We start from the raw sequence: 19,103 nt of genomic DNA on the forward strand, positions 1-19,103 counted from the left end.
TTGGAGTGCGCCATGGATGAATCATTATGGCATTAGCACTGCCATCGGGTTTACCAGGTCTAATTGAGAGTCATCAATCCTTGCATCTGTCCTCTTGCCAGATTAGCGCCTTCAGGTTTATTTATTTATTTCCCAAGGAGGCAGCATGTCACTTTACACCAAACCATCTGCTGCCTCCTCCAAGAGCCAGAAACCTCACCCCCATGTCTGTATTAAGGATTGAAATATTTTCCTGAGTTTTAAAATGATAAGGTTGTTTGGGGGTGGGGACCAGGAGTCTTACTGTGACAATCTTGTCCACACAAGGCTCTTTTTTGGGGAAGGCCTTATCAGGTTGTTCCTTTACACGTTGTGTAATCAGATAAGAATATTTTACCACTACAATGAAATATTAGCTGTCTCATATTTGAAGATGGCAAACAGTTTGTAGAAACATCTCAGGCGTAATAGTTTATCCAGTTATAGTGTATTAAGATGCACTTGTAACAATACACTTCAGAGTAATTAGTGTTTAGCTATGACAGTTGCATGTAGCCATGTTGAGACTGAGAAAATCCTTGGCTCAGTGCAAGTAGTCGTATCCCAAAAACACACAGGCGCACACTGAAAAAGCTCACACTTGCTACAAGACTTGAGTTACAGTACGTCTGGAATCTTCCTGCAGATTTGATTTTTATAATTCTTTCAGTATTGTATTTATTTACATATCTGCACTTAATTTGAATTGCACTTGGTCCTTGTGTGCACCGTTTGCCCATACACTGGCCAGCTATCTCTAACATACTGTTGTGTTTGTGTCTGTGCTCTGGTAGACTGGAGAAACTGAATTGCCTTTTAGGACAAATAAAGTCGTCTGAATCTGAATCTGAATCAGATTTGGTAAGAGCTGCACAGGGATCTTCCAGCCTGTATTGTTTCCGTGTGTGCATCATTTATTAGGAACGATAGATTTTACAATTCTTTTCCCTCTGATCATCTTCTGAGTCTCTGGAAAGATAAAACAAACAAGCAAAACAAAACTGTGCCTGTACCTCTGTTTGCTGTTCTAGCCTGTGTGGACTGCTTCATCGGTGCATCTATCGATGCAACTATCTGCTGTTACTTTCTTGTCAATACTCCAATATTTGACTAGGAGCTTACTTGAGAACACAAACAAGGCTGTGGGTTAGACCACTTTGTTCTACAAAAATAAAAGGAGAAAAAGTCTGACCCCAACCCAAAATCCAGCACCAGGCTTTGAACAGAGAGTACTTAGAGATTGGCTAACCTAGCTGTAGCTTTGATGTTTGCAGTTGTTGAGAGCCCAGGGGCTCCTCTTGACATGGAGGACACGTTCGTCCTACCTGTTGCCATCCATTTTGCATGGCTACCTTTTACACTTGGCCTCACAGAGCCTAGTGTAAGCCATGGCTGCCGGCGAGCGGAAAGATAGGGAACGCCACAGCTCCTCTGTTGCTGTCATGCTTTCCCTCTCATTATTTCTCCCTCTCATTATCTGTCTTCCTCTCGGCATGTCTGTGCTTCCTAAACTCTGCATCCATTCAATTTTCTCCCTTGATATTCCTCCATTAATCACCGTCTTTATTTTGTTCTTTCTATTTGTCTCAGTCTGTCCTCTTCACCTCAAAACTTGTCCTAGTTTCTATCTTTTAAAAGAGAATCAATCCATGGTTTCTTGTTGTGGCTCAGTTGAAACACAAAGCCACAAGTGTTTTATTATAAATACATAGGTGGGGACCTCCAAATAGATTTCACTGAATTTACTGTTGCATCTCGTCCTAATGTCAGAGAGGTGGGACCCTGAATAATTCATATGCTCTCCTATTGAGAGAAATTCCCCTTTCCATGCCTGAGGATCAAAGCCTTTGAAGTTTAAAGCACCACTTCCCTTTCTGCTTTTGTGCATGAAATTTTTGCATTCAAATGAAGAGAGTGGAGACGAGACCTTCCTCTGTTGGAATGTGTTATCTCTTCCTTTCTGCCTAGAAATCCATTTGTTGGATATAGGCAGGGGGCTTTGACCAACACACACCTTTATGGAAGCTGTTTTTGGCTGTTAAATGGAAAGCATTCAAAACAAACAGTGTATTGACTGCTTGACCACGAAATTTCAGTTGACTGTAATCGGTCATTTTTCCAATGAACTTCACATTGCTGGAGTGAGTGTTAGTTTATGCATTTAGAATTTATGAAGATGATGATTTAAAATCAGAATAGTCTTAGTCTTTTTCATAGTTGTTTGTACTTCGGACTTTTTTTTCACACAAAAAAAAGAGGAAAATCGCATGAAATACAGGAAAAAAGGAAAATATTAGCAAAAAGTATTCTAAGTGTTAAGTCAAGCACAATGACACAGTACAGAAGAGGTGAAGGTGGAGAGATAAATTCAAGCACTTCTACATTGCGAACAGATTTGGGAATTTTTTAAGAGTCAGCCATTTACATCAAGGTCAGGTTTATAATTATAGGCAGTACTACTCAGCCAGGAAAGAGTGTCTCCTGCAGCTGAGAGTTGTATGCGATAACGATAATGAGATCAACAGCCCAAGTTTTTGAACACAAAACAGTCCATTAAATCATTTACCTGTGCAAGGATGCAAGTTGGCCTTTCTATTCCAGAGTGGGTCGCAGGCAGTCAGGATGGTAAGCAAGCCGCTGACTGCTGCAGAGACTGGTAAAACGGATCAGGTTCTTTGACATCTCAGCTTGGTGGTGCTGTCATTGTCTGAGCCCCCGTTACCCTGAAAAGCTTTAGTCGGGGTTTTGCTCACCCTCAGCAACAGTTAGTTAGCAGCCATTGTTTAAAAGAAGTTTGTGAATTCTTCTGAGTTTAGTAAAACAATAAGTTTCACTGTCGTGCTACCAACAGGTATCCCCCCCCCCCCCCCCCCCCCCCATTACTAGAAAAGCAAACTGGCATTTTCAGGTACCTTCATGCTCACCAGTCGATGAACCACTTTCATAATTTACAGCTTGTGAGTTTACTGCTGGAACTGCCTTCATGACATAATTGAAGCCAGTTTGCACACAGAACATTTCAAAATCAAATTACCAGATTGTCATGAAATTTAATGAGCATGTTCATGTTCCAAAGCCTTCTGAGTTAATTGACTGTATTTTCGTGTACCACATTACCCACAATGCTGGCATTAGTATTATCATTTTAGCTAAACGTCTTGTCAAAGCATCAGTATAAGTTGTTCTGTTCAGCATATTTTAAGATGGAGAAATGAATGTGGTAAAGTTTGGAAATGAGATTTTTGTTGTTGTTGTTGTTGTTGTTGTTAATTCCTGATCAATTAGTCCTTCTTTGATCCTTGATGGACTCATATATGTGCTTTAATCTCACTCATATCCTTTAATCTTTCCATCCAGTGTCATTACCAACACAGAGGAGTGGCGCTACTTCAAAGCACTAACCAAAACTCCTACCTCAGTGGAAGAGAACATGTTCCACTTGGAGGACAACGCCCCGGGTCCAAGAATTTTCCTTCGTCCGAAAGAGAGCCTCCATGTTCCCCTGAAATACCAGAGCTTCCTGTGCAACCATGCCATGTCCCCTCAGGTAATTATGAAAACCACATGATGTATGATAATTCAAACAGGAAGTAGTATTTTTGACCAGCTTTATTGTATTCATGCGTCAGGTTAAGTTTATTTTAAGAGCATCACTACATTATTCAATCACAACTGTTGAGATATCAAACTGACTTCTGTCACCTTCGTCTATTTGTTGAGTCCAGTTCAGGAAAATATTTAGAAATTGTTTTGCCCTTTTGGCTGAAGAGGGGGTTTTGGTGTGAGAAAGCCAGGGGAATAAAAGATGGAGTGGGGAAAAACTGAAATGTCATTGATATGTCACAACACCTCAAGGATTATTAACTATAGATGATCTATTCCAAAGGCAAGTTAAGATAATTCATGCTTGACAGGTCATTTGATGCCAAAAGGACAGCAGGATATAACTGCCATTTACACAAGCCGCGCTACAAACACTTTAGTTCTCATTTATTATTTGTTGTTATTGTGTTTCATCATTCGCAGTTGGGATGTTTTCTTTGTAATCATTGGATGGATGGTCGATTTTTGACAAGAATTCCACTTTTTATCAACTCCTCACAGGGTCCGGGCTTTCCACCTACAGGCAAGTCTTCTCAGCTGGCCAAGAAGAATCTGTCCAATATTGTCGCTGCCAAAACTGTCAAGGTACAGAATTCGCCAATGTGCCTCTGCCTCATGCAGTATTTTCTCAGTAGCAGGCCATCTTTATCTCGATCTCAAGTCTTGAGCTCTTCTGCTACATCCCTAAGTCTAACAACATCTATTGTATACACACACACACACACGCACACACACACACACACATTCAGACAATCCTCCATGGAGAGCTAGTGTGCCGCCTACTCCCTCCTTTCCTCTCCCACACAGTCACTGCTCAGACACAAAGAACTCTTTGAAGTGTCAACTATTTAAAAAGTTACACTAGCCAGACTAGAGTGCCAAGCAAAATTATACGCTGGAAATCACTTTTATCTCACTGAACTTTTTTTTTTTTTTTTTTATCTTCAACTGGAACATGTCAGGCTTGAGAGTTAAACTGCCTTCAATTGGAGAACAGCTTGACACGTCTGGCTAATCTAGTTAAATGAAGCATGCATATACTCTATTACTCTGGAGTTATTTGCCATTTTAAGCACTTATTCAACCATCGATAATATGTAAGAAGTTTAGAGGAGGGAGAAACAATGAGAAAGTGCTTGTTTGGATGAACTTGAGATAAGACCATGTCCTCTTTATCTCCTTGTGATGTAACGTACTCTGCAGCCCCTTTGTGCTACAGCTGTCACCTAAATTAACTTCTGTTCCTCATGAATTGGTTCAAATTGAATTTTCAGCCATTTCTGTACAGACGGTCTGAGCTTGCCTTATTGGTACGTGGCTGTAAGCTCCTAAAAACAAGATGTCAATCGCCAGCCTGCTGTACCTCGTTGTAATCCCCTTCATGCAGAGTACTGTACCCATTGCGCAGGATGATGAAATATTTGCAAGTCTGCCAAGCATGTGTGTGTCTGCCTACGGTAGGTGTGTATTTGTGTGTCAGAACTGCTGCTCTGAGCAAAAATCCTGTCAAGAGGTCAAAGAGGTCAGGTCTAGATCAAATATGTGTCCCGCTAAAACTGACAAGCCCCAACAGCAGAGCTGTCAGGACGCCAGCTTTGGCGCCGCTGTCAGTCAGCACATATCACGAGAGCCAGATATCGGCTACTCATTCAGGTCAGCGTGCGCCTACAAATCTGATGCATCAAGCATTTGGACAGCAGCTGTGTGGAAAGGGTCAGCATCTGTGAGTCTGGGAATCATTGAAGGAAGTGTGGGGAGAGGAATTCCTTACTAAGGAGTTCCTGCTAACATGTGGTATCCAGTTCTCAGGAAGGCTTCTGTCACTGGGAACGTTGTCCTATATTGTCTAGAAAAAAATTATCGAGAAAGTCCTGGTTTTGTCTCAGGCTTTCAAAATGTAAGAGCCTTGCTTTGGCTTTCAGATTAACACAGTTTCATAAAAATTCCTCAGGTGTGATGGGGAAGTGTAAAATCAAACCTGATTATTGGGGGAAAGCCAGGGAATCAACGAAAACAGAGATGGAGTACTGAAATGGAGAATATCAGATCAGGTCGATTGATGAGTGCCGATCCATATACCGATCCAGATTCTATTTCAAAGTTGTGTTGAGCCATGCAACGCCTATAACATAACATGAGACACCACCAATACATACATTTCAAATGTATTGCTTTGGGAGCTTTGCTTTTTAAATTTAACGCATCTTGTTTGGGTATTTTTGCTCTTTGTGGTTTGTTAAAGCATCATTGTGTAACCTTACACATAATGACAATAATAGCAATGATAATCAAGAAAATAGAGCCACAGGATCAGTATCACTGTCTGTCATGGTAGATGTGAAGTGCAGTTTAAAAATGTGAATGATGCATCTTGAAACTAAAACATAAAGAGCGGGACAAGGGACAGGAATTATCGCACATTATTTCAATATTAATTATGTTTGTTGTTTTTTTTAACGTAACATATTTATCCAAAGCAACATTTTGGATAACATTTCTCATGTTGCATATTGTTATCTTTAATCTACATCACTAACTTTACTAACTTTTAGTCATTTCCTAGAGTACATTTTTTTTCCCGAATAATTTAGTTCCTAAAAGGCAAATATGATAGTGTGCAGTATATCACACGTATTTGAGATAGCAAGAGAGGAAGAGCAATCCACTGTGTTTGCATAGGTTGGCGTGTGTATGAATAAGAGAATAAAAAAAAAAGTATATATGTATGTATATATACTGTATATATATATATATATATATATATATATATATATATATATATATGTGTGTGTGTGTGTGTGTGTGTGAGTGTATTTATGTAATTTCTGCATACTGTATGTATGAAGACATTTGTGTTGATTTGCACAGATCCTAGGGGCTATTTTAATGCAGCAAACTTCAAAGCACATTCATCAGGTCTGTGGGGGTTTCAGTTGCTGAGTTGAAGCCAATCTTTTTATGCACATGTACAGTGTACTCCATTATCATCATACTCTCTAGTGAATTTTTAAATAAAAACTTCTCAAAGCCTGCTTTTTTAAAAGTTGTGTATGTTGTTGAGAACTCAACTGCCTGAGGAAGAAAACATGTCAATTTGAGTTTTGTATTTCACTAAAGAGAGTTGAGGAATGTGGACCCCAAGGGAAGAATACAGGGTGTGGGAGTCAATACCACGGGGATACCCCAGGGACCAGTTTGAGGTCTACCCCTTTTATCATGTATACCAACTTGAGACATGCATGGGGGTTGGTTTTCAAATGTCTCTGGATGTTATGTTCATTTATACAGCTACTAAAATAGTCATTTCTTCAGTATGGACTAAAATTATTCTTATGGCACCTCATGCTGTCTGAGGCACAGAGCTAGCAGTGTCGTACAGTATGTAGCTGTCGTGGTCTGGGTGTACCTGTAGCCTGCTTTAGTTAAGTCCTTTTTCATTTAGCATCCCCTTTAGTTTTTTTGGTCCATATTTTCTTTACCAGCAAAGATTTTGATCACCAGCTCTCTCCCCCGTCTTTGTAGGTTTTGGCTTTGGATCTAAGAAGTGCATATTCACTCTCATCAGAACAAAGGGAACTTAGTTGCAACCTCAAAACAGAACAGTTCTTGCTTTGCATATCCATCTTTGCAACTTTAACAAATTAATGTTGGTTCTTTTGTGTCGCATCATCTGAGCCCTGATACACAAATTTAAAACAGACATGCTTGGACAGGAGATTTTTATTGTGATCTTGGGAGTTGTTAGGTTGTAAATTAATGGGAATGCGGTGATCTTTATTGTGCTATTTAATGTCTGTGGAATTATAAAGAGGAGAGAGGAAGCTTCACTAAACTGTGGTAAGAGATGTGCAGGACCAAGTGTTTTCCAGCTTACACACAACGAAGTAGGCCAACCTAGAATACAAAGTGTGAGTAGTAGAAAGAAACAGTCCCTCTCAGCAGGATGCAACCATCCTTCCACGCGTGCTTTCTATGAGTTTCCAAGACTAGTTCTTCTGCCTTCCCTATAATTGGTTCATTCTGAATAACTGATACCACAATCCAGATAATTTATGGGCAACACTACATCTCTGGCTTTACAAACGTTTAAATGTTCTCAAAATGGTACCTTTTGGTTGGGTGTTAGTCTGTTTCCCCTCTTCAGAGTGTAAAACAACAACAAATTTGTATTTAAACCTCTGACACTCTGAACGTCAAGGCCATAACATGTGACAACAATGTCGAATTTTGTACTGGGTCACAAGCTATACGTACATTGGGAACTGCTGTGCTTGAGTATTGCCCTGTCTCAGCATCTGAATGTTCCTGTTCTTGCCATCAAACTTTGCGTTTCCACCTCTCAGCTAAATTACAAAGATCCATGATCATTTAACTGCTGGAGTTCTAACAACCTGCAGGGGACTCGCATGCTGCTAAAACTGCTGACCTCTCCCTCTCCCTCCACAGGTTTCATTCAAAGGAGAAGACGGCAAGCCGATGGCCATCTGCCAGGTGAACGTGGAGCCGACGCCCCACGTTGTCGACCAGACTTTCCGACTTTATCACCCTGAGCTCTGCTTCCTTAAGAAGTCCATCCGCCTGCCACCCTGGCACACCCCCTCTGGTGTCACAGGTAGGTCAGATTGTTCCGTGGAGCCGTCCCTACTCCCCTTGACTGTTTCTGGATTCACTGCTTTTTTATTCTTATTGTTTCATTTTCAGTGTTACTTTCATGCCTGGTGAATACAGCGTTAATAGGTACCCTGACAACATAAACATACACATGGATATGCACATGCATAGATACAATAACATTAATAGTATGTGGGTCGACAAATGAGGATGAATGATCCGCCCTACATCCCCTTTATTGTGTTTTTAGTAACATATCAACAAAGCAATATTACAATATAATTTCCATCACCAAAAAGGGTAATAACAGTGGAGACGCCGGAAATGAAAAACAAAGAGAAAAAAACAAAGGGCACACATCTTGTACTGTATGTTTATGTGCATACATGACTGTAATTTATCATAAAACTCGCCCCTAAGATGGGTTGGATTCCAGTCATGAGAAAACTGTTTAATCGATCTTGTGGGTTAAATCCCTCAAGTACATAAATACGACATTTTTCTTTTTCTTTAATGGGTGAATCAGCAGGAGATCCAGATGCCAGGACTCACATTGCCGTTCACTGCAGTGACCCGAACATCATCTGCCAGACAAGGATGCTGGTAAGAGAATGACGTGATGTTCTTACATGCTTCCAGACCACACTGATACTAGCTGATAGTTTCCGCACCATTGGAGAGGCTAAGCACTTTATTGAGTTGTGTTTTGACACACTTAAGACTCGCCTTTATACCGCTCCCCTTTAAAGTGTTAATGCAAGCTTTCTTTTATATATGCCTCCTTTTACCCCTCCACTTTAACAACTTTCTCTCTGTTACTCTGTTTCCATCCAGGTGCCAGGGGAGCCTCAGGATGTGTACTTGAAAGTGCCTGGGAGTCCCAGTCCACACATAAAAATGTTCTTTGTGATGGTCTTCACGTATGTATTATTTACTGAGCAACCATATAGTGCACAGTGAAGAGACACAGTTCAGCCTGAAGAGGCATTCTTATTGGACTAATTAAATTGTTCATGCAGGTTTAATTAACTCATCAAATGGAGATTTGGTGGTCCGACTGCCTGAAGTTACAGACCTGTCCTCTGCTCTCCTAAAGCCCCATCGGGATTAGACCAATATTTAATATGCAGGGTCAGTGTTTCCACAACCCCGATGGAAGTTTTCCTGGTTGTGTCTTTCCTGCTGAACTGATCGGCCTCAGTTTCGTTATCCATTGGAAGCCCTCTTTTTAATTTTACACACTGAAGGTTTCTCAAAGCAACAGAGTGTTTCTCTCCCAGACACATTGAATGCATCTTTGAAACCAAGCTAGTGTGCTGAAAGCTTGATGGTTTTATTTATTTTTTTAACCAAGGACATTTGCAATGCTAGTTTGTCGGAGCCTTTTCAGAGACGCTTTGTTAACATCCACATTTAGTCTACATCAGTTTTCTTCTTTGTCTACAAAGAAGTCTAGTTTGTCTAGTTTCGCTACAGCTCCTAGGTTGCAAAAACATGCGAGTTTGTCCTTGTCAAAGTGCATAAAATACAAATGTAATGCTAATTAAAGCATGAACACAAGTAAGTGGCACCTTATTTTGCTGCTAATGAAATCATTTTGAATGCTGACCAACAAAAAAGGAGCTGTAATTACTCAGGTTTGAATAAATCTCTATAATTCCAACGCAATGAACAACTGCTCCAACATGAACTCTTTTCAATCCCCTGGTCATGATGATTATAAAAACAAATTAAAGTATTTTGAGACACAGGCGGAATCAGCCAATAGGTGGCCTGGGCAAATATTTGATATGCAATTACTTTGTTAAACACAACTTCGATGGCTTTTTATGTAATTACAGTTACTGCAGTTCATTTGATTCAGTACAATTTTTGTTGTGAAAACTCTAAATTGACCGTCGGTAAGAATGTGAGATGGTTGTTTGTCTGTGTGTGTTGGCCCTGGGATGGACTGGTGACCTGTCCAGGGTGAACCCCGCCTCTCGCCCGTAGCTGCTGGGATAGGCTCCAGCCCCCCTGCGACCCTTAACAGGAACAAGCGGAAGACGATGGATGGATGGATGGATGGATGGATGGATGATTGTTGTGAAACACTACGAGGGAGATAGGTTTTTGCACTTTTTTAACATTGGTGTAAGTTTTATACTTGAGCTGAAAAATACACATTTTGAAATTAACAGTATTTTTTTTTTTAATATTTTTTTCTTGATAACCAAGCAGCTCAGTCTTAACAATATATCACAATAATTTTCAATATGATTTATTCCGTCAGACTGTGCAGCACAGCTCACAACCAGATTTGGACAGTGAACCTCATCCCGAAGGACCTTTATTACTTTGTTTTACTGCTGAAATCAGGCATCTCTCAGGGCTCAGTGACTCAGGGCTGTTTGCCTCATTTTAAGGAAACAGCTGTATAATAAAACATAAATGGAACACCTATTGCGATGGAATGAAATGTAGGTATGTAAATCTGCAGACTACAAACTCAAATAGAACCCATCAGCTGCTTCAGTTCACGATTAGTCATATTCTGCCTGCCTCCAGAACCCAGATCTTGAATCCTAACACCCCTGAATGCTCCTTGTCACCGAGCAAGGCTGAGTATGTGACTACCTCACCTCCCACTCACAGCCCTCACAGTCAGCAAGGGCCGCTGAGACTGAATTTCCTTTGTCTCAGCAGCGATGATGAAGATGTTGCTGCTCATTAAAATGCTAGCACACCCGTAGGTCAGCTGTCCTCATCTTCGACCTCATGCCGATCCTGCCACGTCTCCGGGGGGACTTCATCTAAATTGTTCCTGATGATGTTTTTTCTCTGTAGTGACGAGTGGACGGCAGCGCCGTCTCAGATCTGGAAGATTTACGTGCACTTCATGGAGCGCGTGGACATCAGCTGTGTGACTGGCCAGCGCAGCTGTCAATCACTGGTGTTGAAGGGAAAACAGGCCGTTCGGAAGGTCAAATGTTTCTCATCACACCCTCTGGAGATTAAGGTATACGTCCTCAGTTAATAGGTGTTCTAAATTAGAAATCTCGTTACTTTATTAGGCTGTCCATTGATGCTGGCACCAGATTAGCACAGCTTTTCCTCTTTTTGAAGGGAAGTCAAATTATGCTGCATTTTTTTCCTTGCAAGTTCAAAGCAACCTCACACTCCTTCTGACTTGGTTAACACTCTCTTATTAAGAGCCATAGAGACGGAGAGAGAGAGAGAGAGTGTTTGGGTGTTAATTGCTCCATTTGTTTGCCAGAAAAAGCCCCATGCAAACAATAGTTGGTGGGAGAGCGTGAGGGAGAGACTCTGATCCGCGTGTCAGTATGTCTAATACCCGTGTGGGTTTGAGTGGCCGAGTGTCGGCTCTGATTAAGTGATGCCTCATAGTCGTCACTCTTGAAAACGCTGTTTTTTTTGGGGGGGGGTTGTTTGTTTGTTTTTTAACCAGATGGAGAGTATGAACTGTGAAGAGCAGGAAGAACTCACATGCTGCTCTTTTGGATGACAGCTGCTCATAAATTGATGGAGCATCATGAATGCTGTTCTCCAATGTTTGAGTCTGTTTTGATCAGCTTAGTTTTGTGTTGAGGTTGAATTATTTGGCTGTCTGTTTAGATAAAGATTCAGCTTTTCAAAATATGTATGCAGGAAGGGATCAGTGAGACTTTGGGCCCTAATTTAGTGAACTGAAGTGCATTCAAATCAGTTATGGATGAATGTTTTGGTGGCTAAATCCAGCACCATTGGTCCCTTAATTAGGAGTGTTGTAGGTGTAACACAAATATAACCAATCACAGTATCATTCCCTTTCATGAGCCAGGTGCCTGTCTACCTTAGCTTATTGCTATTAGTTCCTGTATCCATCAGGTTTGAGAAACTAACACACTTTCTCATGAGGAAACAACAACTAAAAACAACTTTCTCAAGGTTCGACGGTCCTGTAGAATCCCTTTTTATTTATTTTTTTACATTTGCTGGTTGAAATGTCTCACAATGGAAAGTCACACGTTCACACCGAAGTTCCCTGAAGCAGACGATCATTTTCCCTTCTTCCTTTGTTTAAAAAGCGTGAACGTAGATCCGAGCAGCTAAGTGTCTAAAACATTGCACCCTTTAAATAGCAGTAAAAACACCGCACTGTAGACATTGGACCAAGTTTACAGTTACTTTGTGCTGCCTCAAAATAAGAGCCACACCTCTCTTCCAAATGAAGGCAGCAGGGTTAAAGGTGTCTGAATCAGGTCATGGATTACATCCAATGATCATTTTTCTATTTCAAGACCAAAAAAAACAAAACAAAACCAAAGGCTTCTTTAAAATCTTGAAATTATTCAAGAGCAACATACAAGAAAAGACAGGACAGTCTCTTTTGTAGCAACTTTCAGATTAAGAGTCAGTTCATCACCAAGAATGTACAAATGTAGTCTGACAGCATAATGGTTTTGTTCATGTATTTCCGTTTCTATCAGGTTTCTCTATTGTTTCCTTTAATCATGCCAGATCATGTTATAACCCAATTTGACACAACAGGGACAAATGAAAAATGTCTGTGTTCTCTCTGAACAAATGTTCCACGAGTGTCAGATTGCCCTTTGTTTTTCATGGAGTGCTTCTTATTCATAACTGCATACAAGAGGCGAGAGTATCACACTGTGTCTCTGCTTTAAAAGGGCATCGCATAGATATATATTTTTTTTAGAGGTGATGTGATACACTGTCACCATGGGTGCCTACAGTACCCAAACGTGTTTTTCCTTGAAGAAATAGGGTACTGGCTGAAAAAGCGACAGATGTATTTTTAAAAGATTTCACCGTATGCATCAGCGGCCGCTTTGATCTGACTCTCGGCAGGTTAGCTCACCGCGGAATGCTTCGGAGGAGTCTTATAAAACAGGATAAAGCTCGCCTCCAGAGAATAGCTTTGCTTTTCTCAACAGATTGAAAAGGAGCCGCACAGTAAATCTCATTCTCATATCCTTCTGTCAGTGTTCTCTCTCTCTCGACTTTCTCACGTTTCATTGTCTGCCACCTCTTTTTGATCGCCCTCTCTCTTTCCTGTAATCTGTACACTTGCTCTGATTTCTTCAGTTTTTTTAACCATCTTTTGCCATTAATTCTGCCCCTTGCTATGCATTTTTCCCCCTAATTGCATCTGTTAACTGTGACTGATTCTTTTCTTTCATATTCTCTACATGAAAGACATATTTTCAACATCTGCAACCCCACGCCTCTCTGCCAAACCCAGTCAACCAGTGTTCTCGTACCGTCTCTGCAGGTGGATCCTAAAGGTGTGTTCGTTTTGCCTCCGGCAGCTGTGCAGGAGCTCCAGCTGAAGGTGCAGCCGTGGCGGGCAGGAGGCCGTTTCCTGTATGTTAACGCAGTGGATGTGGAGCAACGGCAGCTGGTCAACGCCTGGCTGCTCAGTCTCAGTGTCCAACGGCCCGTACTGTCCAAGGTGGTATTAATTACTCAGAGTGCATTTCATCATGTCTTCATCTGGAGTCGAAGCACTGCTCCTCTGAGGGCAGCTTTTTGCTCCAAGTGACACTTTAATACACTTTAAGTCAACTTATCTTTCACAGATCTTCTTAGCTGTCAGTCACAAAGATTGGCACATTTTATCACTTAAAATTACTTTGTGCAGCAGTGTTTCTTTTGGATATACTGATGAAAATAGAATAGTGTGTAAACAGGCTAGTATGCTGTCTGTTTCGCTCAGTTTTAAATTTTAAAGTTGAGTTCAAATTTTAGATGTCAATGTTAACAAAAGTTGAACATGAGAATGTATTCATTCTGTTATCTAACACCACAGAATATAAGGTTCTTAATAATGCAGGAGCTTTATATGCACCCAATTATATCTACATGTCATAATGTATGCAGTCATTTAAAGAAAAAACGGCCACTAATTGTCTGTGTGTACCTTTGTGTGCAGGCTTTTGAAGTGTGTGTCCCAGTCAATGGCGGTCGAGGAAGCTCCAGGAAAATCACCTACACAAACCCGTACACCAGCAGCCGCGTGTTCCTGCTCCGCTCTGACCATCCAGACCTGCTGCAGTTCAAAGAGGATCAGTTCCAGGTGAGATAAGAGAGAAAAACCTGCAGTTCTCCAACTTTCATTACAAGCTCGGTCAATACTGAGATTAACAGATCGGCAAAAAAAGAAAAAGATTTCTCTCAGAAGTGTTTGAAGGAAGTTGAGACTTGGATCACTACAGGTAGTTTCATCTGATGGCGGTTCTAATTATTATTATTATTTTTTTTTACCATATTATCAACTCACTAAGCCTCAGCTGTAAAAAACAATACTAAATCATTACAACCAACATACTTTTTGATCGCTTCTCTTTCCTGCCTCCATGAATAATATAAATAACAGGTAAATCATATTTTGTCAACTATCCTAAGATTTTGCCAAAACATACATGGTGAGTCCAATCAAGGTGTTTCTGATTAGTTTTGATTCATCTAAGCTAACCTGCCCATCCGCTATCATAGGTAGTGCTAGGCTAACTCGTGGTCAGCTGATCTCTGTGGCCTGTACTGTTGCACAGAGGACGGAAGGGTGTCTGTCTGCTTGAGTGGCTCTGCTGAAGATGAACAACGAGCATAATTCACGGAAAGTTGCCGTGTCCCATCAATAATGAATTTTAGGGGGAATCATACATCATACAATTTTTAATTTAATTCTTTACAGCCTTTATCATACATCATCAATAAAAATGATGTCTTTTTTCTGGCAACTCCCACAAGGATTATTAGAGTGTGACTCATACTTACAGTGGAAACTGTCCTCAATCGTTGAGGATGACCCGCACACACCCAACCATCTAAAACTTCCCCGTAAAACTTTCAAAGTTTCTTGTAAACAGATATGAATGGATATCATAAAAAACATCAATAATTTCTAACTACTTTGTTGACTTTTCAAGTGATGTCCTCTTTTTCCTAAAGAAAACAAAGACAGAAATAAAAATAAATTGTTTCCAATGTTATTTTACGATGTTCCTGTCATAAAAGTGTCTGATTCAAACACACAGAGACATGAAGTCGTCGAGTCGCTGCCATTATTTCCTTTCATTTGCCGAGGTGTGATGAAATGGAAAAACAAATTGCAAAAACCTGCCTTGTAAATGAACAAATAAGTGAATGGCATGCAGCTATTAAGGAACCCCACTGCTCCTGTCCAGAAAAGACTCCATCAATTAGACAGAAGGAGATGGGCCGACAGAAAACCGCCCTATTATTTTTTTCCATCTTGTCAGTGAGGCTCCAGGTACCTTCCATACATGGTTTGCCCCGCTAGCATTAAGGACACATGGAGACACATTTGATACCCTGTGTTGTCTGAAATCAAGTCGCCAGGGAGTTGCTGGATCTCACAGGAGGTGAGGAATTTCAGGCGCAGATTCAGTTCCGTCCGAGCTAAACAGGCAAAGGTTAAAATCCAGATTAAATCTAGGAGTAAAGCAGAAGGAGTTGAAAGTAGGAGTACTTCAGCCAGTGTATTCCAGGCCTGCGCACCTGGGACACTTCACATCCGTGGTGCAAGAGCTTTGACGGTCCCCAGAAGCCCCTTCCTGGCCCACTGAGGAAGTTTCTCTATGGTACCTGTGGTGTAGCTCGGTCCCCCATGTGTCAGTGCAGAACTCTGCTGTCTATTTCACTTCCCATTACTGTACGTCATCCCCGAATATCTTGTTAAACTCACAACATAGTCGAGTTATCATTGTTCCCAAGTGTTGTGTTTACTGCCACACCAGAGGAATAAATCTCTCCTCCACATGTGCCTCTTTCATCTGTCCACCGTTGTTTATGACAAGTACTAACGCTAGCAGCACTTCTGTGTGAAAGACACCACGAACTGCTGCTGCTATGAGCTTCTTTTCTGCTGCAACTCCAGTATCACCTATGACATCCCAGTTACGGGGGGAGCCAGAGAACTAGTGAAAACACACACACACACACACACACACACACACACACACACACACACACACACACACACATACGATAAATTACAATCTATATGTTGCAGAGGGGCGGCACAGTGGTGCAGTGGTCAGCACTGTCTCCTCACAGCAAGAAGGTTCCGGGTTGGAGTCCCGGCTCCAGCACGGGATCTTTCTGTGTGGAGTCTGCATGTCCTCCCTGTTCCTGTGTGGGTTCTCTCTGGTACTCCAGCTTCCTCCCACAGTCCAAAGACATCAAGAGGGGACGAAGCTGATTGATACTCTAAATTGACTGTAGGTGTGACTGTGAGTGTGAATGGTTGTCTGTCTCTATGTGTTGGTCCTGTGATGGACTGGAGACCTGTCCAGGGTGAACCTCGCCTCTCGCCTGAAGGCTGCTGGGATAGGCTCCAGCCCCCCCCCCCCCCCCCTTAACAGGATAAGCGGTAAAAAATGGATGGATGGATGGATGTTGCGGGGGGGGGGGGTCAATCAAAACTGATAAAGTCAATCACTGAAACACACGTGATCAATAAATACATTAAATGCAACAGCTCGTTAGCAGTGAGCTTTGTTGATGAGCTCATTTCATCTGTCATTAATCTTTTCCTGCTGGAGTTGATCAGCACTATAGGAAGGTCTGAAACTGTCAGAAAGACAGATTCTAAACGGTTTTCATAGACTCTTCTTTTCTTGTACATGTAATATTGCTACAGCCCCTTGATCTCTTTTGTTGATGCAATTTTCTGTTTTAGAGTGAGGAAAATATAACAACAGATGAAGGGAAATGTGAGGATCGACTCAATAAAAGATCTGTTAAACAAAGTCATCAGAGACCTGTCAACATCAAACTTAGCCAACGTCCTCTGATGGCATTTTTTAACACATCATATCAAAGCTCGGCTCATATTCTATTAAAAAGCCGAAGACGTTGTGTGACTGGACAGTGTCTACATCTTGGCTGTTCAGTGCAGTGTCGACAGGGTTAAGCCTGTCAACGTATGCTTGGACACATACTTCCAAAAATGTATGGTTTTAATAAGGACGGGACGTTTCTTCATCCTTCAGCAGGCTCATCTGAGCCTTCACGTCCTCCCTGAATAACAAGCAAGACAGTCCTCTTCCTCTGGTCTCACTGAATGTTGCACCATGTGACAAAGACCTCAAACATCTGTATGCCACTGTAGTAGTAAGTGTGTAAAGATCCTGAGTAAATCACTGTCTTCATACGTGTTAAAATAAGTTCAGTTTCCTTCCATATGAGTCTACTTCAGCTGGGCTGGTTGGCAGAGTTATTACCGCAAGGCTGCAATAATCTTCTCTCTAACATCAATCAGAATCTTTATTTTTAATGGAACTTTTAGTTTGAAGCTCCAGAGTTCTCTGGGCAGCAGCCAGAGGCTTCATGTGCCAGGATTGTTTGTTTTCAGCTGACTCTGGCAGTCTTCTAACATCTATGTATCATTGTGTCCGAGGCTTTTTCAATCAACTGTGAAGGACAAACCTCCTGTCGAGGACTCCTTTTTTTTTGGCTTGCATGGATTCGGACCGCTGAAGCCTCTCTAGACCAATAGCAACTTTTTTATCGAATTTTGACTTAAAAAAAAAAAAAAAGTCAGCAGCTCAGAGAAGAGAGACGAACAGTTGTCGTGTTCATTCTGATCAGATCGGTGGGGGAGAGAGTTACACCATCGGGCTACGATTCGCTCCCAGCCAGAGTCCCGGCTCTGTGGAGATCCTGGTCTACGTGAACAACCTGCAGGAGAAGACGGAGGAGACGTTCTGCGTGAAAGTCAACTACCAATAATTGAGTCTGCTATAATTGTTGAATTTTCAGGGTTAAAACCTAGGTCGGCCAAAACAGTAATAATATTTCTACACAGATTGTAATTTTGTATTTAGATATAAGAAACAATAAAAGAAATTCTTCTAAAAATCTGTTCAAGGTTTGTTATTATGTTGAAATGGGAAGTGTGGCACAGTGAAATACAGCAAATTCTGAAGGATCAAACCTGGCAAAATAAGCGGGCAAAGTCAAAGAAAATCTGAAAGAAGGTCAATTTATACGATTTTTACAGCAAAGCAAAATGATCCACAACAATTGCAGTTACAGAAAAGAGCAACTGCCGATTAACATGATTTTCTGTCTTCACATCAGCGGAGCAGCAATGTTGGAGTCGACGTTGAATCCCTTCAGGTTTCTGTTCCCTGTCCAGCAAATGTGTGACAGTTCATCTCCAACCGTCCGAGGGTGAAAGCAATAACATTTTATCGACTTTAATTACCCAGCAACCCCACTTGAATGCCACTTGACGGTTGAGTTTTAATCTCAGACAAGCCAGAAGCCGGCTCCCCACGTCCCCTTACCTCCCAAACTCCTCATCCTCCTCCTCATCGCTGGCGTTATTAGAAACCGAACAGTAATGAGTTATGAGTTTTCAGTGAGGCTACACATCTCCACCCGTCGACGACCCCCCCCCCCCCCTTAACACTCCCTCACTCCGCTGTGTGTCTGAGGGACACGGAGAGAGAACACCAAGCACATTGTGTTATGTAACAGAGTTACACAATCCTCGCCGCCCCCTCCCATCTCGCTGTCTCTCATTAGAATGCAGGCAGCAAAATAAGCTTCAGCACAGCAGCAAATGCTAATATAAAGAAGATGGCATCCCGGCCATGTGCACGTCCACTTCTCCAATTTTTTTGTCTGGACCAGAACTTTCATCAGCCTCTCTATTTTATATTTACATGCTGCTGACAGACGTAATGCACAAAACGTTCCTCGTGGGCTTTGAGGACCAGTCGAATGCAGAAAGTTAAAAAGAGTTTGTTCTGATACCTCACACATCGATACATCCAATGCTGTACCTTTCGAGTATCAGTACCGATGTGAACAGAAAAACAATGAACATTTTAAAA

At 41.5% G+C, this 19,103-nt stretch overlaps 1 protein-coding gene across 4 annotated transcripts in view; it reads left to right on the top strand.

Moving 5' to 3' along the window:
- nphp4 (nephronophthisis 4) overlaps positions 1–18,285 on the top strand; it is a 137,523-nt gene extending 119,238 nt beyond the window's left edge. For 3 of the 4 annotated variants that reach the window (XM_086214300.1, XM_086214302.1, XM_086214303.1), the window contains 9 exons: positions 3,376–3,565; positions 4,123–4,206; positions 8,068–8,233; positions 8,759–8,835; positions 9,067–9,152; positions 11,059–11,230; positions 13,508–13,687; positions 14,168–14,311; positions 17,851–18,285. In XM_086214300.1, the coding sequence (XP_086070426.1) occupies positions 3,376–3,565; positions 4,123–4,206; positions 8,068–8,233; positions 8,759–8,835; positions 9,067–9,152; positions 11,059–11,230; positions 13,508–13,687; positions 14,168–14,311; positions 17,851–17,991 (1,240 nt within the window). In that variant the 3' untranslated portion in view covers positions 17,992–18,285. The remainder of the gene's footprint in view (positions 1–3,375; positions 3,566–4,122; positions 4,207–8,067; positions 8,234–8,758; positions 8,836–9,066; positions 9,153–11,058; positions 11,231–13,507; positions 13,688–14,167; positions 14,312–17,850) is intronic. The other variant, XM_086214301.1, reaches the window with a different exon arrangement.
- Positions 18,286–19,103: the final 818 nt, after the last annotated feature.

This window comes from Aulostomus chinensis, chromosome 9, assembly GCF_037954235.1.
Source record: "Aulostomus chinensis isolate RoL2024-O1b breed Wild chromosome 9, RoL_Achi_v1.0, whole genome shotgun sequence".
NCBI lineage: Eukaryota > Metazoa > Chordata > Actinopteri > Syngnathiformes > Aulostomidae > Aulostomus > Aulostomus chinensis.